The following is a 23832-nucleotide window of genomic DNA, read 5'->3' on the forward strand; positions in this document are numbered from 1 at the left end:
CACCCAATTAACAATTTCCAAACCACCACAAACCACAAGCCTAAATCACATAAAAGCGATGTTTCTCCGATCACAATTAATTCCCTTGGAAATTTGTGAAAAATAGAAAAAAGTTGTATCCCTAACATTGTTGAAAACTTTTGGATCAAATGGTCATCTTTGGCAGCATGGTACTGGTTCAAATAAAAATAATAATAAAAGGATTCACGCCCTTGAAAAACACTTTCTAAAGTTAAGAGCTGGCAACTTGCAGGACAGCCATTAATGGTCGCACTGCATGGCTGCTCCAAAAACAAGACATTCACCGTTTAAATACACAAAAAAGTTTCGTAAACTTTTTTAAAGCTTGACGTTTTGTGTTTTGTGATCAGTGTTCAATAAAAGTGATGTCAGTAATCCTGTTGAAATGATGTTGCACCATTACAACTTATCACCAAAGTAAAATGTGAAATTGTTTGTGCCTCACACATTGCTCAAAAATATTTGTGTGGAGTGACATTCACTCTTTTTGTAGACTGTTGTATCCGTTCATCAAAAAAAAATGTAGACTGTAGTATTAATTGTGTGGACAGGACCAAAGACATGGCAGCCATCCATCAGCACCCTGCTTGCTGCTGAGTTCCACAAGTGAAAAAACATTAACATATGCCCCCATGATCCCCGATGTATATCAATCTGCATAAATGCATCTTGCAGTGGTCACCCAGCCATGCAGACCACCCCACCCTACACGATGCATAGAAATAAGGGCAATAGAATGTAACAAAAAGATGCACATGGTAAAAGAGTCAATTCATATGAAAAAATAATATACCAAACAAAGACAAACAAATTAAGAGAGAAGAAAAGAGGCCCATATGATTAAATTCCGCAAAGCATGAATCAGGTGGTATCACCAGAATAGCGCACATAGTTTTTTGACTGTAAAATGTCACCAGCCATCTGTCTTGACTTTTAAGTTCTAATATGATTGTCAATGTTTTAGTGGTAGTTTCTCTAACCATAAGCAGAACTTATACAGCATTTCAAGGGTGATTACATCTTCCTTAGCATTCAAGAATGAGCAGAAGAAGCAAATCTGTAGAAATTTCTGAAAGATGGGAGAGTTAAGGGTACCATGAATCGTGCAGGAGATCTAAATGCAGCATGAATACCAAGTGCAATATCTTTTATATACAAATCAACAGGAAACTCATTTCTATAAGATATTGAGTAGGTGCCCTGACAAAGGGCATAATCCAGTATGTACCTAACTAAAGAGGGCAAAGAGACTGACTCTTCCTAAAATTATAAAGGAAAGAAGCAGTTAAAATGAATCCCTCCTTGATGAATAGCAATTTAAAAATAAAAGATGAAAGAAAAGGGAAAACCTTAAGAAAAAATAATTAGCTCTTCTGAAGGATGGCCATATAGGAAGCACCTATGCTTATTTTATTAACCAAATATCAAAACCAACAGAACTAAGGATGTTATGATATATGCCCAAGTTAATGAGAACTATAAAATGCTATAATATGTGTTCATATAGAGTAGATCCTATTTGTAAAGAACCATATGCATCAAGTAGCATTGACATGGATACAGGTAATAAAAAGCTTCGGAAACTCAAAACATATGGCCACAAGCTTTTTGTACATAATATAAAACCTGCATATACTGCAAAATATGGTATAGATTGAAATTTATCATTCATCTTGAATTCAAAAAAAGTCTCCAAGTTTTTTTTTTTTTTTTTAATATATATATATATATATATATGTATGAGAATAACTTATTAGAAGGAAGGATAGGTCAAACGCTAGCACCCTTAAAGAATTACAAACAGACACTTATTAGATCAGCAATGGAACTACATGGCACCCCCTCCCAATCAAAGTAAGATATTTAAACAAAGAACTCAAAACACCATTCTTAATATCTTGATTGTTCCTCATTCTGAAGAGTTTGGCAATTTCTCTCTCTCCATATGGTCCACGACTCCACATAATGCAATGTATAGTAGCTTACCACACAACCCTATTGTTGTGGTGTCCAAACACCCCAACCCAGTCTAGATAGTCAACAAATCAATCACCTTGCTTACTATCACCCAAATTACTCCAAAAGCCGTAAGTGCAAAAGCTAACATGGCTGAAATTATGAGCTAAAGTAACCTCGCGAGACTTGTAGGTGTGGCTGTATATCAACTTTTAGACATAAACTAAAAATTTTATGTGCTGTAAGACGATATTTGGCTTCAATGAATCAGGATACAAGATCCATAACTTGTATGACAAAAAAAAAAAAAAGTCTTATTCATAAATTTTTTATTTTTTAAAAAATGCTTTCTTTTAATTCCCCTACTTTGACAATCACACTTTTAGATCTTCATTCAAGTAGCCAAGGTGGATGATCAGTTGCACCTAATTTAGTATTATTATCAGTATGAAATTATTTCAACTTGAATGAACATAGTGATGAAACAAATATAGTATGTGCCATATTGTAGCAGCACAAAATAACGATGGGTAGCCTAAGACATTCCCATTATTGAAAGAAATTTTCTTCAACATCCATAACATTTGAATCATATGCTTGAGTTGACTCAACTACAGCCATGAAAATTTTGTAATTTAAACAAGAAACTTTGAGACAGTCACTTATTTAAAAAAGAAGAAGAAGAAGAAGATACTTTGACAAATGACAATAATAGTTAATAGACAGTATAAATTTACACTGAAGATACTGGAGTGGAAAACAAATTATCTAACCTTAAATAAATAAACTGAAGATTGTGCTTTTGGCTTTTAGTTCCCAATTTTCCATTTGCATTTATGCAAGAGGGAGGATTTAACAAAGTTCTGCACCAGCAGCTTAGCCACACACAACCTCTTACACTGCACATCTAATACTAGCAGACTTGTTCAAAGATAATCTCAAAGCAATTACAGAGAGCCAACTCTTGATTCAAAGAAGTAAGATAAACCTTATATAATGATGAAATATCTCCAATACTCAGTACCCAAACTGATTTTTATCAGTTGAATTTCCAAAGTCATCTTCAAGCACATATAGAAGCTTCCTGTAAGTATACCCATCCACAATGTCTTTTTCTTGAAGCTCCTTCAACAACCTCATGGCCTCTCCAACCTTTCCTTGTCTGCAGATCTCATCCAAGACAGTCCTGCAAGTAATAAAATCAGCTGACCTCCGCTTTTCAATCATCTCCCACAGGTACCTCACTGCCTCGTCAACCTCTCCACCTAGAGCCAATGCATTCACAAGCGAGTTGTACGATTTATTACTAGGAATAAAGCCTTTTTGCTTCATCTCATCACACAACTGCTTGGCATTGTTTGTTCGGCCTTGTGCACACAACCCATGGATCAAATAATCATACGAAAACGAGTTGGGCAAACACTTATACACCACATCCATCTGATGAAATACCCTTAGAGCATCATTAACATGAAGAGAAAGTACATAGCCCTTTATCATAGAGTTCAAAGTAAAAATATCAGGTTGAATCCCATCATTGACCATCTGTCTAAACAAGCACCTAATAGTCTCCATATACATGTGGTTTATATAAGAATTATTTCCTCGACTCAAAAACGCTGCGAAAAGAAGATTATAGGTTCTAATTGAAGGCCTACAATCCAAATTTCTGCTATTTTTCATGTGATTAAAAATATTGACAGCTCGAGTCAGCCTCCGGGCCTCTGTGAAAAAATAGATAATGGTATTGTAAAGAGCCTCTGAACCAACACATTGAACAGCAAGCACTTGGTTTACAACATCATCCATTTCTTCATACATTCTTGCTGCACCAAGCTTCTTTATTGTAACATGATAAGTGCAAACATCATGTCTAAATCTATGTTGTTGCGACGCCCAATTGAATAGCTCCAAACACACTATAGGATCCTCTATAAAGGTTATGACATTGCAAAGCTCTTCGGCAGTGAATCTCGGCGGAAGTTGGGACACTGCACGTTGAAATTGGGCTTCATCAAGTGTGGGTTTTGAATTCAATTTTGACCTCTTACTCTCTCTCCTTCGAAAAGATCTCGACGGGGCTTTAGTAGAGTATAAAGAATACAATGAAAGGCACAGAATTTGCTTTGAAGGTAGTTGGGGACATGGGCTAACTTGGGTATGATTCAAAAAGCACATATGCTTCAAAGTGATGAGACTAATGGGAATTGCATACTTAGAGAAGCTTCTTGAGTTTGCAAAAAAATGGGGAAATGGGTTTGTGGGGCTTTTCGGATTGGTCGAATTTCTGGTTGAGAAAATAAATTTCAAGCAATTTCTACGTGTAGAACACATACTATCAAAAACTGGAAATAGTACATGAGTTATTGCACAAATTTTCAATTTAATACAGTTCGAAAATCCATATTACAGAGATGATCTGAGAAAGGAAGCAACTGCGAATTGAAGAAATAAAATACCTAATCAATGGCGGCGGCAGCGTTACTTGGAATGTAAGGACAAATGAGAACTGGAACTGTAAAATTTGAGCCGAAACCTAAACGGAGAGAGAGAAGGGAGTTGGTGGTTTGCTCAGCTCGTTGAGATGGTTTGGAAGGGGGTGCAGTGACCGGTGTTTTGGCGGCGGTGGTGCTAGAGTGTGCTCGGGTAGTCACGTGACTGGTGTTATGCCGTTAATTATTTTGAAATGGAGGCCTATTTGATAATTTTCTTGATGGGTCTATCTGATAATGTTTCTCTGAAAAATGAGTTGACTTTATTTTTTTATGAACCTGAAAAATGAGTTGACATTTTTGAGAAAACTACTTCATTTTATTATATTCAATAACTGTAGGGACACGGTTCTTTTGAGGCCCAATAAGGATGTTGAGCTCGCACATGAAAGATCCCTCACAATATGATTTGTAGAGAGTGGGCTTGAAAAACTTGCCTTTGGTCATAAGGCGATGTTCCGGTCTTGATTTTAGAGGAATTCATGTAGAAAAAGGAGTTGGGTTTGAACATTTAAGCCCTTCAGCGTCGCATCTTATGGGGTTGGACTCCTCGGACTTGATCCGAGGATCATTAAGGTCTTACCCCGGTTACCCAACGGTGGGTTTTTTTATCTGATGTGCATGTGTTGTTAGGGTGTTTTCACCCATGGAGTCTTTTTTTGGAGGTGGGATGGAGGCCCCCTCTCAGATTCACTTACTTTTTCTTTTATACTAGCCTGCGTTCGCTGTCCTTCGTCCACGTGTAGGGTCAACCTTTACAAGACTGATATTTGTCCCATCAGTCTAATCCCAGAATTGTTGGGGATGGTTGATAAAGCTGAAGAATACGGCTCTGTTAGGTGCAGAGTCTTATCTGGGAAGGGTAGTAAGGATAACTTTCCCAAGATATTTTAGATCTCCTTATAAATTTGTTCCTATACCTCTTTTTTTTTTTTTTTTTTACCCCTCTTCTCAATGGAGCTTTGGGGTCTGTCGAGGACTAAACTGTCCTCGGCTGCATCTCTGGGCCATTTTTTACCTTATATTTTTGAGCTTGGGCCATAACCTTTTTCGGCTTGGGCCTTTGGACTCCCCATGAGCAAGTGGGCCTGGCCCATAAATTATTGGGCCCCACAATAGCCCCTCAAAACCCTGCTGTCCAACATCCTGGTTGGAGTGGGGGGTTTTGGTAATACCAAGCCTTTATTATGACTCACTTAATTCAGCCTTTGACTGACGCTGGCGATTCTTCACCTGCCCGGAAGTGTAACGGTCTACAAGATGCTCCTCTTAATTTCTTCACGATGCGCCTATGCCGTTTGGTTATCCGAAGCGCGTCTTTAATATCTTCCCTTTACGAGACATCCCAGATGTAACGGTTATTGATGGCGTGGGGGAACGAAACGGGCGTATTCTTGTTTGCAGATTCCCTTGGAGATCTGAACACATTAAGTACTCTCCTCTTTGTCCCCTATATAAAGAGGAGAAACAAGAGTTGTTTCTCCTACAGATGAATCCCTTTAATCCCCCCAAAATTTGAAACCCTTAGATTCCTTCCGGAGTTTACTTTTACTCTCCGGTTATACCTTAACCTGAAATACACTCACCATAGTAATAAGCAATGAAAAAACTGTTCCCCTCCCAGAAACACCATGTCCTAACGAAGCTCGAAATGGCTCGGTCAGGGCAGGGATGGCGGAGACTCAAGACTTATCTCGCCTTCCTTTCAGCCAAAATCCGAAGCAGGGACTCGTCACGCCACACTTTCGGCGTGACTGAGCCGAGGACACACATTATCAGTACCACTCGCTCCCTCATGAGCATATCTAACATGGCGACAGTGTGTTAGGAGTCAGGACTGGGGCAGGGTCTAAATGCCCCTGCTTCTTCCTCTCTTCGTTCACTGGCGCCTCCCTTTACCTCCCTTTTTTCTTCTTTCCACCACCAGATCCATCCTGGTGCTTTTCCTTCTCCCTCTTTTGCTCCTTTCTCTTTTTTTTCATCTCTTCCCTCTTCTTCTCCTCCTTCTTTTACTCATGTCCTCCATCTTCCTCATTCATCTCCTCCATCTTCCTCATTCATCTCCTCCATCCTCTTCTTCCTTCTCCTTCATCTTCTTCTTCCTTCTCCTTCATCTTTTTCCAAAGAAGGTTCTTCTCTCAATATGAGCAATACTGAGGCAGAGATTGGAGAGACTTTGAAGACGAGTTTAAAAGACACCTGACTGTTTACTTATCTGTACTGCGGATGTTAGTGTTGCTTCGGCAGCTCACCTTTTATATAGGCTTGTTTGAGCCCCTCTTTGTACGTTATAATAATTTTTCATATTAATAAAAATTATTGTTATTTTACTTCGCATGTTCTGTCTCTATGTTTTTACAAATTTGCAAACGCTGCTCGGCACAATAATATAGCATTTGAATCGATGACAACTAAGGCCAAAATACTTGCTAATAAAAAGATGTCACCATAACTTTAACAGAATTGCTTGACATAGCAATGCGTACCTGTGAATAACGATACTTGCCCGAAACAATGCCGAGATTAGAACTGGATGCTCTATGCGGTGTAGGAAGTAATCATTCGAAGACATATCACCCGCAAAAATGAACAGCCCCCTTAGGCTACCGAATAGTGGAGCGCCCCACCATCATCCTAACACTCTTATTGGCCTTAACATTTTACAGTATTTGAGCCGGGGACTTTCCCTATCCGAGTAGTTGGTTTCCCCATAGGCTTGAGTCCGAGGACCATGCAAGGCCTTGGTTCTGTACAAAACTTGTAATTTTTCTCTTTTTTTTTTTACTTGGTTTCCCCATAGGCTTGAGTCCGAGGACCATGCAAGGCCTTGGTTCTGTCCAAAACTTGTAAGATTTCTTTTTTGTACTTGGTTTCCCCATAGGCTTGAGTCCGAGGACCATGCAAGGCCTTGGTTCTGTCCAAAACTTGTAATTTTTTTTTTTTTTTACTTGGTTTCCCCATAGGCTTGAGTCCGAGGATCATGCAAGGACTTGGTTCTGTCCAAAACTTGTAATTTTTCTCTTCTTTTTTTTTTTACTTGGTTTCCCCATAGGCTTGAGTCCGAGGACCATGCAAGGCCTTGGTTCTGTCCAAAACTTGTAAGATTTCTTTTTTGTACTTGGTTTCCCCATAGGTTTGAGTCCGAGGACCATGCAAGGCCTTGGTTCTGTCCAAAACTTGTAATTTATTTTTTTTACTTGGTTTCCCTATAGGCTTGAATCCGAGGACCATGCAAGGCCTTGGTTCTGTCCCTGGGCCCCCATGCAGAACGGGCCTGGGCCGCGAATTTACTGGGCCCACAAATTAAGAGGTATTTCCGTAGTCTTTGGTCACGCGGTACTTTTTGGCGTCCCAGTGTTTGAGGTGCGCCTTCACGAGACTCCTTTAATCTCAGGGTTGCAGATGGCGTTGGAAATCGAGCCGGAGACATTTTGTCTGTAGCGTTCCTTGGGACGCTGCGTGAATTAAATGCCACCACCTTATCTTTTTAAATAAATAGGAGAGAAAGTTACTTTGCCTATACACAAATCCTTCAGTTTCCTCCCTTAGTACATCATGTTTGAGGCGAGGGTTGGGGAAAAGGAACTCTCTCCGCCATAAAGGTGCCGTGTCCTTCTGAGACTCAAAATAGTGAGGTACGAGCAAAGGAGGCATAAATTCAAGGGAATATTCCGTTTCGACAGAGGGGAAAGGGTGTTTCTCCCTCTTTTAGTCAAAATCCGAAGCAGGTTCTGTTCATGTCAGAATTTTGGTGTGTCAGAAGAAAGATTCTCCGCCATCAGCACCTCTGCCTTGTTGCAGGCAAATTTTTGGTGAAGGCTCCTCAACTTCCGGCTCTCTGCACCTTTCCTTCAGCGGTGTGAGGCTCAAGTTGGGTTTCATGCGCCTTTTCTTCAGCTACGCTAGCCTGAAGCTAGGCTCTCTCTGCGCCTTTTCTTCGACGGTGCAGGCCCCAAGCTGGGTTCTTTTGCTGCCTGAGTTATGGGCATGCAAAAGCATTGAGGAAGAACAAGGTCTTGAAGCAATAGCCAACCTCTCCTCTGTGCTACCTCCTCGGCTTTATCTTATTCTCTTGTATCTTCCTTTTCAATTATGTAGTGAGCTTTGACATAAGCTGATTCCAGCTTTTCATTGTACGTTGTACTATTTCTTTGTTTCAGTAAAGAGGGAAATTTATTTACTTGTTTTGAGTACTATTCTTTTTGCAACACTACTTTGTGAAAGGGTGTGCTCCATGTGTGTGTTTCTTCAATGATACTTAGAGCGGGAGACCTTGAAACATAATCCAACTAATTCTGATTTACCAACACTACCAGGCATTACGACGATAATTCATAGTAAGTTAAACTTAGGAAACTAACCGAGGTAACAATTGAATATTCTGTGATAAGTGCGAGAATACCGTCCGAGAATGATAATCTCTAAATAATCCTTCCGAGGAGTCGACTGAGCAGTGAGAGACCTCAATCGTGTTTTTGGCAGCATATTGCTCTGGGTTGCATCAATCCCTTTGGTATTGGGGATCCGAGGGTAAATTGGGGAATTCATTCAGTACAGGGATTAACCCTGCTGTCAACGAGTAGTTCTCCTCGGATATATTCTAAGGTTCATGTAACGTAATCTTTCTAAGTACTTGGTTTCCCCATGGGCTTGGGTCCGAGGACCATGCAAGGCCTTGGTTCTGTCCAAAACTTGTAAGATTTCTTTTTTGTACTTGGTTTCCCCCTAGGCTTGAGTCCGAGGACCATGCAAGGCCTTGGTTCTATCCAAAACTTGTGAGATTTCTTTTTTGTACTTGGTTTCCCCATAGGCTTGAGTCCGAGGACCATGCAAGGCCTTGGTTCTGTCCAAAACTTATGAGATTTCTTTTTTGTACTTGGTTTCCCCATAGGCTTGAGTCCGAGGACCATGCAAGGCCTTGGTTCTGTCAAAAACTTGTGAGATTTCTTTTTGTACTTGGTTTCCCCATAGGCTTGAGTCCGAGGACCATGCAAGGCCTTGGTTCTGTCCAAAACTTGTGAGATTTCTTTTTTGTACTTGGTTTCCCCATAGGCTTGAGTCCGAGGACCATGCAAGGCCTTGGTTCTGTCCAAAACTTGTGAGATTTCTTTTTTGTACTTGGTTTCCCCATAGGCTTGAGTCCGAGAACCATGCAAGGCCTTGGTTCTATCCAAAACTTGTAAGATTTCTTTTTTGTACTTGGTTTCTCCATAGGCTTGAGTCCGAGGACCATGCAAGGCCTTGGTTCTGTCCAAAACTTGTAATTTTTTTTTTTTTTTTTACTTGGTTTCCAACATAAGCCCCTGGACCAGGGCGGGGAGAGCTGGTTTGAGGCCAAAAGCCCCTAGAGCTGCCCGCGCCATTGGCATTGCAAGGCGTAGCCCCTAGCGGAAGTTTACGTCAGAGCAACAGCTGCAGGTCGCTAGAGATGGAGGAAACCCCGCGAATCTCTGCTTGCTAGAGAGTTAACTTCACCGCCACCTGCGCCAACGTGCAAGCTTTTCCCACAGACGGTGCCAATTGTAGGGACACGGTTCTTTTGAGGCCCAATAAGGATGTTGGGCTCGCACATGAAAGATCCCTCACAATATGATTTGTAGAGAGTGGGCTTGAAAAGCTTGCCTTTGGTCATAAGGCGATGTTCCGGTCTTGATTTTAGAGGAATTCATGTAGAAAAAGGAGTTGGGTTTGAACATTTAAGCCCTTCAGCGTCGCATCCTATGGGGTTGGACTCCTCGGACTTGATCCGAGGATCATTAAGGTCTTACCCCGGTTACCCAACGGTGGGTTTTTTTATCTGATGTGCATGTGTTGTTAGGGTGTTTTCACCCATGGAGTCTTTTTTTTGGAGGTGGGATGAAGGCCCCCTCTCAGATTCACTTACTTTTTCTTTTATACTAGCCTACGTTCGCTGTCCTTCGTCCACGTGTAAGGTTAACTTTTACAAGATTGATATTTGTCCCATCAGTCTAATCCCAGAATTGTTGGGGATGGTTGATAAAGCTGAAGAATACGGCTCTGTTAAGTGCAGAGTCTTATCTGGGAAGGGTAGTAAGGATAACTTTCCCAAGATATTTTAGATCTCCTTACAAATTTGTTCCTATACCTCTTTTTTTTTTTTTTTTTACCCCTCTTCTCAATGGAGCTTTGGGGTCTGTCGAGGACTAAACTGTCCTCGGCTGCATCTCTGGGCCATTTTTTGCCTTATATTTTTGAGCTCGGGCCATAACCTTTTTCGGCTTGGGCCTTTGGACTTCCCATGAACAAGTGGGCCTGACCCATAAATTATTGGGCCCCACAATAACAATCTTAAAATTCTTTAAAAAAAAAAAATCTTTAAAATGAGTTAAAAAACTATCCATTTGTTTTTTTGTTTTTTTTTTTTTTAATTTGGAATGAGATAAAATTGTTTTTCACTATATTTTTATAAAAAACAACTCTGTTTCACACCAAAGCTTAATTAAATAAAAAAAAATTAAAAAAATAATTTTTTTTTAACTTTTAAAAAAATACTATTAGACATAACAAATCACAAAAAACTATTTTTATATAAGATTTTCTATTCAAATAAATGGACTAGAGCATTAACAATGCTGTCGCGGGCCAGATTTACACTCCAAATTCTCTACATTGTCGTGGCTGCAGTAATGCAAGAACAATAAGCACATCCGCATACATGGTAAACAACTAACCTTTCAATACCTATTTACCAAAAAAAACCTTTCAGTACTTCCTCAAAGGATTGAATCATCAAAATGAGAATTGATACAAAGATACATATAGTGAATTGGAACTCTTCTGGGTTTCGTTGTGAGCTTTGCACAAGTGTGAGCTTCTCTCTACCTTTTTGTGGGCCTTTTTGCCCTCTGGTGGTCATTTTGTGGTAGTTTTCACCACCTCCTTCGTGGCAGCCCCTGTTGTTGTCCAAGGTGGCAGCCCCTATTACACATTACAACCAGTTCAAACATCCAAAGCTTGAAGCTCAATACGAAACAGTCAAATAAAAAAAAATAATAATAAAAAAAAAAGAAAAAAGAAAGAAGGTGAAGGAAAAAGTCAAAGCTGTCATAGTCCTTATCTAACATCACCACCTTCAGGACATCAGCTTGCAATCACTCTCTTCTTTACTTCAAAGCGGCAAACAAGAGATGGACCAAAAATGGTTCAAAGTTACCAACAGCAACCATAGTACATCTATTGCAGCTCTATATTGCTGTCTGCGGCAACTTCAACCTTAGAAAATGATACATTGGCAATGAGATTGACCTCGTGAATGAAAGTCCCAATGACGGCACAACAATTGCCTAAGCCAAAGTTATCCTACAAGATACCATAGTACAATGTGCTTAATACACTATTATATTCAATCAAGAAAAGAAAACGAAGAAGATATGTGAATAATCAAGTGAGTTACAAGTTCCTGCTAAAAAATGGTGTAGTCTCCCAAAGTACATTTATTCTATGTAAAACGGAAAAGTATCACACCCACTCAGCAACTCCTATTAGCATGACAAGAAGGGGTGGCAGCAAGTGTTGACTTCCCACAATAGATTTTATGTTGCCAAAGAAATTGTGGCTTCATCCTCAGACAAACAGAGCTGCTATCTATGCGCTATCTTCAGTCTGTTGACAATTATATAGAAGGAATAGTGGCTAGGACATCACCACAACCGAAAGCATCTTGGCACAATGATGTTTCATTGAACAACATATTTTATAACCACGCAGCAAAGAAGAACCTCCCACTTGCTTACAAGTTATGCCATTCATCACTTTTAGTGTACAAAATGATTATTTTACAAGGCGTCATCTCATGCCATCATGGTCTCTTTTGCCCTAGGAAGGCCCAAAATGTGAGGGCTATTATAAATGGGCAGCACTATGATCAAAGAGTAGACACTCTATGGAATTATCAATTTTGGCTTCGCCAACGCTTTCCTCGTCATTACAACAAACATGAAGCAACAACAATTTGTGGCTATGCATTTTTATTTGCATTTGCCACAAGAACACAATACTGGCGACTGCCAGCACATACAACAGCTATGTCACACCCCTATATTACATCACCTAGTGATATCTTCGCTCAATTCCATCTCACATAGCTATCCCAAGGTGGCCAATAGTATCACTCATGGCTATGACTTCATTGGAACTAATCTTGGCAAACACAATCTCACCAAATTGGCCAACAATAAAGCAACTAAAAAATTGAAGCATCACCAATGTCTCATTCATCATCATCTCCTTATATGGACCCAATTTGCTCATTCAAATTTACACAAACAACGGAGACAATTTACTTCCAACACAATGGCCAACTCAAAGTCAAGTATAGTCACACTACAAACTGATTTCCATGCTTTGCGACAATCAGAATCAATGAGAATCGACTCCGACATGAGCTTCAGCTTCGATGAGAGCAATGGCTCAACCACATAAGTTGGTTCCTCACGGTTAGTTTGTGATTTTTCCCAAAGAATATCCATCCTATACAATTAACGACACAATTTATTCAACACATCACCAAGTATATGCAAAAGATTAGCAGAAACAAAATTAGCTCACCGAGGTGGGTGTCGCACCCGACTTTATCAAACCTACATAAAGAACAGATTTAACACCTAGTCACCGCATTCGGCATCATTCTCTTACCAAAAAAAAAAAAAATTGCTCCTTAGCAATGAAGGTTCTTCCCTTTTTACTGTCTACACCATTTCCCCATCATTGGTACCAACAAACCTACAGACATGGACAGTGGGCTGCCGTGAACCTCCTTTAGTCGTCTCTGGCAAAGCTCCTTGCTTTTTACCATCGGGTTTCTCTCTTCTACAGCAGAGGCACTTTGGCTCACCTAAATCCCAACTATTAGAACAATGGATGGTACCAAGCTGATTTTTAGATTATTTCTGATTTCTCGTCACCAGCAAAGATCCCCACGCTGCTCTTATGGGTCTTTGACATATTATTTTGAAGGTGGCGTCTTGAAAGAAGCAAAATGTAAAGTGGTCTTGACTCTCTTGAGAAATAGAAGAGAAAAGCAACTAAAGCAATCTAATGAAAGAAATGGGCAAGAGGCAGAATAAAGCTAACATTTGAAAGAGTGATATCAATAAACAAAAAGAAAAAGAGAAATGTAAAGCAAAGTGATGAAATGGGTCTAAAGCAAAGTGGCGTGATATGGTGTATTGGCTAAAGCTTAAGTGAAATAAGGACAACCTAATGCAAATGGTAAAAGAAAAGAAAAGAGGCAAGTTGAAAAGGAAAACTAAAGTAAGGCCTAGTTAGGGGACCCGCCTTATATTGGCATCAAACACATGGGCCAAGACTCAAGGCCTTAATTATTTCTCGTGGGCTTTGGTCTAAATCAACCCACCCGCCTATACACAAACATTGCCAGCATAATCTCCTTTGGCATCCAAGTTATGCAAAGATTAACAATCGACAATCATTTTGGTCCATGCCCACATTCAAGCTTTGAAATATTTCAAAGGTACACTTCTTCACGCATTAAGGGAGTAAAACTTCAAGACACACGGCCTAGGTCCACTCATCTAAGATTTATATTGGGAATGTTATTCCTAAAATACAATCATAGAAAGCCAAAAAAGAAGTGAGAAAGCGTCATGAAATTAAAGGCGCTTAAACCATCCTACAAAGAAATTGAAGCTACGTATGGGCATGGAAGAAAAGGAGCATTCCGGATTGAACCTATCATTTGGTTACAACTCAAATTTCTTGAGCTTCATGACCGCAGTGCTTCTACAAGTGGGCTTCATGATCCCCGACATTTCTACAAATGGGCTTCTTCAACCCATATTTTCTCAACAAAAAATGGAGCGTTTTGGGTATGATAATTCCCAATCCCGCAACATCAACAAGCAACGGGAAGCATCAACTACTTACACACATGCCGCAAGCGCCATGCGTGCTCGGGGGCTAATGTTGATACCTATTTTTACAACACATTTTATACAAGCCTAACTCAATCGAGCTCAACTTCATTATGTTCATGTACTATATTATATTATATTTTATTCTTTTAAGCATGGCCCAAGCCCATGCGACATATTAGGGAAATTGAGGAAGTGTGATTTGTAGAATATGGGTCGGTTTCTTTCAAACTTTTTGTATGAACCCAGCCTATGCGTGTTACTAAGTAAGCAAGTGACACTAGTAGCACCTCAGTCTTATGGAAGAGGTCTTATACCTAAAATTTCCACCCCAAAAGAGCTTTTATGCTCTAGCTGACTGTGGCCCAAAGTTTCTAATCGAACCCATTTTTCCCTTTAAAATAGTTGGCTCTCATTGGCCAACTCCAGCTGCTAGCTCTCACTTAGGTAAGCCTCTCAATGGTATGAAACAACTGAAAAGGGGGAGCCAATGAGGGTTTAGTCAATTTTTTCCTCAAATTATGCATAAAGCAAGCTAACTCTTTTACCAAACTAAAGCAAATCTGAACCAAACATCAATTTAGCACCTTGGAGGTCTATAGGCTATAGCCTCATATTTTAGCCTAAAAACTAGTCCTTAAGGACACTTAAAGGCTGCTATAAAACTATCCCTTTAGCTTAAAATAAGAGGAAGACATTTTACTCTGAGAGCAACACCCCAAGCTCAATACAAGAGTCTCTCTTTAGCTAAAAACCCAATGAATCACATTTTACCCATATAGCTGAAACTTTAGAGCAAAAATCCATCTAGCTAGCTAACATTTTCACAATTCTAAAAACAAGGGGTGGAAATATAGGTACAGGAGAACCTTCCTTCTCTTCCTCACAACCTCTTTTAATTTCCTCTTCTTGCTGACTGTGGATCGAAATTTTGGACATGTGTACTTTTTTTGCATTTTCTTGTATTTCAATTATGGCATTTTAATTTCCTCTTCTTGCTGACTGTGGGTCGAAATTTTGGACATGTGTACTTTTTTTGCATTTTCTTGTATTTCAATTATGGCATTTTGATTTTTCTCTTGTTAAAGTATTATTAGTCTTTTGTTCATTACACATTTGGAATTTCGGGCTTGATTCTCCACAAATAAACATTTCTAGAGGAACCCAAGGGGAGATTTGAGATAATTTTACATTTTTTGCCCTTGTCGCAAATGCATCCCCGACAGAGAGTAAGTTGGCCATAAGATGCTTTCCTACTTTAAAATTTCTTATATTGAATGAATTTGTAATTAGCTTGGATATATTCTTTTGAAGAACCCTTTTGGGTATATATATATATATTTTGCATAAGAAAGGCTTTATTAGATAAACAGAAAACAGAGTTTACAGACCAAACACTACAAACGAAATAGTTACAGACCAGCCACTACAAGCTGAAAGCAAACACAAACCACAACCCATGACCCCACAAACTCCTGAACAAAAGAACATATAAGCCAACAACTAAAACAGAAACCATCCAACAAAAATCTGGCTGAGCTTCAGATGCACCTATGCCTACGCGATGATGCAAACCCTTTTGGGTATATATTTGATACTTCGGATTTGTGCATTTTGGGCATTAGTAAGAGTTCATATGATTTGAGTTTAGGAATCTTTAGTGTAAACCTATCCTACCAACAAAAGATTAATTTGTTAAAATGAAAAGTGATCTCAAATAGAATATGTGAAGTTTGCCACTCAGCTTAGGAGAAAACAATACCAGCGGTATGGGAGCCGAGCAGGAGTGGGCTAATGTGGAATTTTTTTTTTGGGGCGGAAAACAAACTTGCATTAAAGAAAAACTCAAACAAGGATGAAATTGAAAACGGGTTGCTAATGTGGACTTGTTTTATCAAAGTTGCACCCAAATTTCTCACTCTTTATAGGACTTTTAGAGGAGGGTTTGTAGCATTAAAGCTCAGGATGGGCTTGTTCTATATGGGGCTGTAGCGAGTGATGACTATAGTTTTATCAAAATGTGGTCAGAATGGGGCAGTCATCACAGTGAACTAGACTAACTAGTGTAGACGGCGATGGAAGAATTTGTAATCTACCTCATTAATGGCCCATTATAATAATCAGATGCAGGGATGGGGTCCTTTTTTTTTTTTTTTTTTTTTTTTGATGAGAAACTTGGAAAAATAACATTCCAACTAGAAAATGAGGTACAACAGAGCAAGGGAAACAAGAAAATACATTCAGATAAGCTTAAAACATATCCTCTCTAATAATTTGCTGGATGGGAGGGGGGGTGACACCCTTCCAAATCTGAGTTAGCCCCGAGAGCTTTGCTTCCTTGGCCATGTGCTGCTCTGTTGCCAATCCTTTTCAAGTGCTTGAATGAATAGCAGGAGAAGGAATTCAAAGAAGACTTGACGTCATGAATGATATGACCGAACTCGCTACCTGAGCAGTCCGAGGAAAGGGCTTGGATTACTGATAAGGCATTTGACTCAAAAATGACGCATGATACCTGCATTTCTGATGCGAAGAGGACACCTTGGAGGAGGACATAGGCTTCAGTCACCTCGGTAGAGAAATCCGATGAGAGGGGTTTGCTCAGAGCTTCAATTGGGGTACTTGTGCTGTCTCTGATGGTAACACCAATACAAGAGTTCCCTCCATTTGCCGAGGTAGCGCCATCCACATTAATCTTAAAGAAGCTTGAGGGAGGGGCTGTCCACTTGTGATGGGGGGTAGGGGGGGTTAAGGTGGACTGAGAAAAGGCATTATTGAAGTCAAGTAAAGCTCTTCTAGCATAATCCCACACTTGCATCGAAGTGATACCTACATCATTGTGAATAGCTTGGTTCCTATTACCCCAAATGGACCAAGCAGTCATGAAGAAGGTGTCTAGGTCCCTGGAGGTTCCTTTCTCAAAAATCTGACCCGCAATGTCTAAAATATCCAATTCTGCAGCAACTAAGTCTATAGGGTAGTCCAGCCACAAAGCCCAAGTGTCCTTAGCATGTGCACAGTGTATAAGAGCATGAGTAGTGATTTCCATCCACTTATCGCACAAAGAACAAAAGCCAGCTGAGTTCAAGCCTCTGCATCGGAGGTTATACAAAGTAGAAAGACCATTCATGTAGGCACGCTAGGCAAAAATCTTCACCTTATGAGGGACCTTGAGTTGCCATATTTTCCTCCAAAGTGGCAAGGCCGAGCTGTTAGAAGTGCCTTCCTCAAGTTCACCTTGTTCAACCAACTTGGCAGCAATATAATCAGCACTTTTTACAATAAACGAACCATTTTTGTTCCCCAACCAGATTAGGCTATCCTCCAGAAGGCTAAAGCTGATAAGAATTCTAAGAATGGTGGCGGCTTCAAATGGGAGGAACAAGGACTTCACTAGGTCTGGTTTCCACCATTTAGTGTCATCATCAATGAGAGAGGAAACCATTGGGAAGTTGTCAAAATGTTTTTTTTTTTGTTGGGGGGGGGGGGGGGGAGGAGATTACCTTGTGGGTGGACAGTGTTGGCAGCCACCTATCCTCCCAAATGTGGATCCTTTTGCCATTTCCCACCCTCCATCAAATGCCCTTCCTTATAAATCCAAGCTATTATGAATGCTCCTCCACGCATAACTTGGGTTGTTGCCTTTTTTAGAGTTTAGGACATCATCATGGGAAAAGTACCTTACTTTATAAACCCGTGCCACTAAGGAGTTGGGATTTGAGAGGATCTGTCACCCTTGCTTGGCTAATAGGGCTAAGTTGAAGGCATGGAGATTCCGAAATCCCATGCCTCCAAAGAGTTTGGACTTGCACATCTTTTTCCAGCTCAGATGGTCCTTTTTCGTGGTTCATCAAACCAGATTGGACATATGGGCGACCGTGCTGCCCTATGAATGGATATGTTACAACGTGTGTTTTGTGATGAAATCATTAGACATCTCCCACATGTGCTTTGGCCACTATATGTCAACTTGTCTTCAATTTTTTATTTATTTATCTAAATGTATGTGTTTGAGTCTCTCTCTCTAAAAAGCAAGAACCTTGACCCTTGTCCTATATGCATTTGAAGATGCTCAACCGCAAGCACTTACGATTGAGCACTCTCATGTGCATTCCAAGATGAACCTTGGCACTCGCTCTCTCTCTCCGCTAATTTATTGGCTTTCTTTTTAATAAACTCCCCTTTCTCGTATCAACTTTGTCATGGAAGGAAGACACATACATAAATCTCAACCAAGAAAGATTTTTGCTTAAACTGTGCCCAACTGAGAATAAGAATTTTTGTTAAGCACTAGCATTGGGGGGTGTAAACCCCCCAAGTTGCTATTTTACGGTTTTACCTACCAAACCCCAAAAAAGAAGCTTCAGCCGGGTATAAAAGCACCTAAACTTTTTTTTGCAACCTGCTACAGTGATACAAACTTGTTTTTCCCTTTGTTTAATATATATTCTCTCTCTCATTACTCATTTTCTCTCTCATCACTCTCTCCCTCTTTTCATCCATCTCTCTCTATCTGTTCCGTGCTTCTTTCTGTCTTCGTTCTCACTTCTCTCTCTCAGGTGGTGCAATGGTGGTTTGACCAGTGGGTTTCGGTTTACGGTTTGTGGGTTGTGGTTTACTGGTGAGTTGTGGGTATTGTAGTGGTGGAGGCGTGGGCTCGGCGGTGGATTGGTCAGGTTGTGGGTTGGTGTTTCTGAGGTGGACGGGTGGTTCGGTGGTGGCTGGAGTTTGGCTGGATCGTTTCTAGGTTTTGCTTGCTGTGGGTCTGGGTTTTGCTCGCGATGGTAGGGATTGTGGGTTGCTTCTTTTCTTTTTTTTTGTGGTGGGTTTACTGGTGGTGTTGATGGTGGATTTGTGGGTTGTTGGTGGTGGTGGTGGTGTCAAGTGTGTGTAGTGCAGTAGTGGTAGGTGGAGTTGTTGGGTTTTTGTTGTTGTTGCTGGTAGTGGGATGGTGTGGTTGTTGGGTTTTTTTTTTTTTTTTTGGTGGTTCGGTAAATTTGTGGTGGTTCTTGTAGAAGTATGATACCGAAAGAGTGAGAAAGAAAGAAAAAAATAGGAATAAATAATAAAAAAAATTAAAATGAAATGTTTAAAAAATAAAAACTAGGAAGCAGAGTGTATTATAAAATAAATTAATATGATAAAAAAGTAAACATCGTAAAAGTGTATTATAAAATAAATTAATGAGATGGATAAAATAACTTTGGAAAATAGAAACCATATGCATCACCCGGATGCCAGAGCTTTAGTGGCCTTTTACAATATTTTTCTACCAGGCTTCAATGCTACTGGACATCCTTACTTTACTCCTATCAAACACTAGTTGATATGCTGATTGATCAATCAATTTCACAAGTCACATCAAGGACAACAGGGTATTATTATTATTACTATTATTTTTTATGAGGACGACAGCAATAACAGGGTATATTTTATGAGTACGCGACTTTATTATTTATAAAGGATTTTGCTAATACAATAATTTTCATTTTTTTTAAAAATTTTTCCATAATTTTCCAAAAAAATTTCGAATTGAAAAAGTATAAACACTTTTTTTATTTTTAAAAAAATATTCCTAAAAATGGATGGTTTAATGTGCACCCTTATTAATGTGATCAATTTTATTAATTATTAATTTTTTTGACCATTTTTTATGAAATATTTTTAAAAATAAATGATTAATGAACTTTTTATCATTTACAATTCCAAATTTTATCTTTGTTTACTCTCCCCCTTGTTTTGTTCTAATTGATCAGGTAAATTTGGTCTATAACCAATTTTTACTGAATCTCAGGGAACCTTTTTTTTTTTTTTTTTTTTTTTTTTGATAAGAAGGGAGCCTAAAAATTTTAAACACGCACAAAAACTTTTTTTTTTTAAATCCTCGATATAGTAGTACCTTATATCACAAAACGACCATTAAAAAGGGGTAAGTCCGACACAAGCGTGGGAAACGTAATCATGAAAATATATGGATACACAGATTTCATATTTTATGACTACTGCTAAATTTAGATCATAATTCATTCTGTAATAGCCTGACAGTTCCAATAACAGTATTTAACATTTGAGTCTTTTGGGTTAATATTGTAAAATTCAAAGTTTATTTGCGTTATACCAACTGTTTAAAGATAATTGGGAATCTGAGGAGAGAGACTGAATTTCGGCAATGGAATTGCCGAAATTCAGCCAAAAAGTAGGAGAGAGAATGGAGAAAGAGGAGAGAGAAAATCTTTGAATTTCGGCAATGGTATTGCCGAAATTCCATTGCCCAATTTTCCCGATCCTGTGCGTCCGAGTGTGCCCGAGTGTGGAGTGCTCTTAAAATAAAAAATAGCAATGACAGCAATGTCATTGTCAAAATAGGGGAATAATTTTTTTTTTTAGCAATTGTGATAATGGCATTGCCGAAAATGGAAAAAAAAAAGTGGTTTCGAAATCTCTAGAAGAGTAAAAAACAGATTTCATGTCTACAATATTTTTACAATAAATCACATATAATTAGTTATTATTAGTTAAAAAAATTGGTGACAACTAATTGTGGCAATGGCATTGCCGAAATAGGAAAAAAAAATTGTGGCAATATCATTTCCGAAATAGTAAAAAAATAAAAATGACAAACTACTTGAAACAATTACATTGCCGAAATAGGGAGAAAAAAATTGAAAATACCATTGCCCAAAAAATATTTTCCCCTATTTTGGCAACATTGCCGTAAATGAAAAAAAAAAAAAAAAAAAAAAAAAAATTTTCACAATTACGGCAACGGTATTGCCGAAATAGGGGGAAAAATTTTTCCCCCCTATTTCGGCAATCCCATTGCCGTTTTCTTTTTTTTTCTTTTTTCCATTTACGGTAATGTTGCCGAAATAGGGGAAAATATTTTTTGGGCAATGGTATTTCCAATTTTTTTCTCCCTATTTCGACAATGTAATTGTTTCAAGTTATTTGTCATTTTTATTTTTTTCACTATTTCGGCAATGATATTGCCACAATTTTTTTTTCCTATTTTGGCAATGCCATTGCCACAATTAGTTGTCACCAATTTTTTTAACTAATAATAACTAATTATATGTGATTTATTGTAAAAATATTGTAGACATGAAATCTGTTTTTTACTCTTCTAGAGATTTCGAAACCACTTTTTTTTTTTCATTTTCGGCAATGTCATTATCACAATTGTTAAAAAAAAAAAATTTATTCCCCTATTTCGGCAATGACATTGCCGTCATTGCTTTTTTTTATTTTAAGAGCACTCCACACTCGGGCACACTCGGACGCACAGGACTGGGAAAATTGGGCAGTGGAATTTCGACAATGCCATTGCCGAAATTCAAAGATTTTCTCTCTCCTCTTTCTTCATTCTCTCTCCTACTTTTTGGCTGAATTTCGGCAATGCCATTGCCGAAATTCAATCTCTCTCCTCAGATTCCCAATTATCTTTGAACAGTTGGTATAACGCAAATAAACTTTAAATTTTACAATATTAACCCAAAAGACTCATTTAATTTAGTTCTTTTTATTTTTTTTTTATGGGATATTTATTTTAGTTCTTTTCACAATGATTCCAGAGGTTCAAGATCAAATTTTTGTAATGCAAAAATGGAATGAACCTCAAATCAGAATTTCAATTTTACTTCTACGGTCTCTCTGTCTAAACTGTTATTATGGTGCATGAACAGAGAATTAATCCAAAAGATAAATAACAAAGAAAGAGCAGATCAAAGCAAGATCGATCACAGAAAACTAATAAGGAGAAGTGGCAGAGAGAGAGAGAGAGACACCAAATCAAACATAAACTAACAAACAAATTAAGCCCACCAAGGAAAAAAAGGAAAAAATAATAGAGAAATATAAACAAGCAAATAAAGCAGACAGCATGTCCAAAGTCCAAACATGGCTGCAAATTGCAATTCTAATGGCAAGTAGAAAAAAAAGGTAGTAGTTTCAGTAAAGTTAAGCAGCTTTTGCTGTACAAGGCGAGTTAGTGTGGGACAGATCATTAAATACACAAGCAAGATCTCTACCTACCTCACCTTCATTGATCTCTCCAAACACTCTCTCATGGTTTCCCCGAGTACCCAAATCTTGATTTGCATGCAGTTCTTTTCTGGCTTGTGATCTCTGCCTTTTTATGGCCTCCCTTCTGCGATCATGATCTGCCATCCTGCACCACCAAAGAAAAAGAAAGATGTAAATCATAGTATACTAAGAGAGAGAGAGAGAGAGAGAGAGTTATAGAGAAAAAAAAAAAGAAAAGCATACTCTTTAGAGAGAGTGAGGTGATGGGCAATCCCTGAAACACAGAGAGGAAGGCCATAGGAGCAATGGAGGTTTAACAAGGATTGCATTTTTTTTCCCCTTTGGAGGGTTGAGTAGAATGACAGAAAAGAGTAAAGATTTGGCTTTTGATGGTATCTTTATTACTTTGGGAATTAATGTTGGAGTCGGAGATGTGTTGGGTTGCTCTCAGTCTCTCTCGAAACTGTGAAAGGTGAACTATGTCACTTGTTTATCATTTTATTAAAAGATTTATACATGTTTAAAATTATTGAATCAGAATTTTTTTTTTTTTTTTTTTTTTTTTTTTTTTTATAAATAGAAACTAATTGCTGACTTAACAATTTTAAACAAACGAAAGTTTGTAGAATGATAGACAAATGATGTAATCCTCCACAAAAACTGTATAATTTCTCATCGAAACATTTAAAGCGAATTATTTTTTGAGAAGAAAAAAGCGAATAGATTTTAGAGACTCATAATTGTTTGAGTTAGAAATTGATTGTTGACTTAGCAATTTGAAGCAAGTAGAAATTTTTTAGTAGAATAGTGAACAAATGACGTGGTCCACTACAAGAACCGTATAATTTCTCATCTAAACATTTAAAGCAAATTATTTTTTGAGAAAAGCAAATAGATTTTAGAGAATCATAATTATTTGAGAGGGAGTAATTCCATAGACATTTCTTATCATAAGCTCAATTTCACTATTTATTTATTATGATTACGAGTGATAAACACTTTTTATTCTTATAAATCTACCACTTTTCATTAACCACTCACAATTACACAAGTTAACTAATTGTAAAATTTGCAAGCCGGACCAAGGCCTCAACTACAAGAACTCTATACTCTCTATCCCTTCATAAAAATGGTCCAACTCCTAATTATAAAAAAGGAAATGTTAACGGATACTCTAATGACATTAATTTAAAAACAATTTATGGGAAAATGAAAAAACAATTAATTTTTTGATAGCTTTTTATATTTTCCATAAAAGTGGTATCAAAACATTTCTAATTTAGTTTATTAACAATTACCCTAAAGACACCCATTAACATAACTCTTATAAAAATGCCCTAAATTTTATTATAATTATAGTAAATTTTTAAATGATTGTGTAATGCTATGGAGATTATAAATTTTACCATAGGTTTACAATTTTTTTTAGACAACATAGGTTTACAAAT

General features: G+C 38.3%; 2 protein-coding genes across 9 annotated transcripts; both read right to left on the bottom strand.

The window, feature by feature from the left end:
- Nucleotides 1-328: 328 nt before the first annotated feature.
- On the bottom strand, nucleotides 329-22805 carry LOC115989249. Of its 8 annotated transcripts, none has more exons than XR_004091868.1 (4): nucleotides 22628-22805; nucleotides 22399-22529; nucleotides 11561-11789; nucleotides 11046-11408 (listed from the first exon to the last, which is right to left on the bottom strand). XR_004091868.1 is itself a non-coding variant. In XM_031112927.1 (4 exons), the coding sequence occupies exons 1-4, from the start codon at nucleotides 22711-22713 to the stop codon at nucleotides 11095-11097; spliced, it is 390 nt and encodes a 129-aa protein (XP_030968787.1). In that variant the 5' UTR covers nucleotides 22714-22801; the 3' UTR covers nucleotides 11046-11094. The 8 variants fall into 8 exon arrangements, 6 of the variants coding, with proteins under 6 accessions (XP_030968807.1, XP_030968811.1, XP_030968787.1 ...); XR_004091856.1 differs by having other exon boundaries at nucleotides 22394-22529; nucleotides 22628-22798; XM_031112927.1 differs by lacking the exon at nucleotides 11561-11789 and having other exon boundaries at nucleotides 11046-11171; nucleotides 11313-11408; nucleotides 22628-22801.
- On the bottom strand, nucleotides 2731-4680 carry LOC115989238 (pentatricopeptide repeat-containing protein At2g27800, mitochondrial). The gene has a single exon (XM_031112909.1). The coding sequence runs from the start codon at nucleotides 4309-4311 to the stop codon at nucleotides 2995-2997; it is 1317 nt and encodes a 438-aa protein (XP_030968769.1). The 5' UTR covers nucleotides 4312-4680; the 3' UTR covers nucleotides 2731-2994.
- Nucleotides 22806-23832: the final 1027 nt, after the last annotated feature.

Source organism: Quercus lobata, chromosome 1, assembly GCF_001633185.2.
Source record: "Quercus lobata isolate SW786 chromosome 1, ValleyOak3.0 Primary Assembly, whole genome shotgun sequence".
In the NCBI taxonomy this organism is placed as follows: Eukaryota; Viridiplantae; Streptophyta; class Magnoliopsida; order Fagales; family Fagaceae; genus Quercus; species Quercus lobata.

Bases quoted from the DNA above. Each gene is read 5' to 3' on its own strand.
- LOC115989249 (XM_031112918.1), bottom strand. From the start codon at position 22,713: ATGCAATCCTTGTTAAACCTCCATTGCTCCTATGGCCTTCCTCTCTGT. The intron at 22,530-22,627 runs GTATGCTTTTCT...TTGGTGGTGCAG, and splicing joins CACCTCACTCTCTCTAAAGA to GATGGCAGATCATGATCGCA. The intron at 11,409-22,398 runs GTGAGGTAGGTA...AATGTGTAATAG, and splicing joins GTTTGGAGAGATCAATGAAG to GGGCTGCCACCTTGGACAAC.
- LOC115989238 (XM_031112909.1), bottom strand. From the start codon at position 4,311: ATGTGTTCTACACGTAGAAATTGCTTGAAATTTATTTTCTCAACCAGA.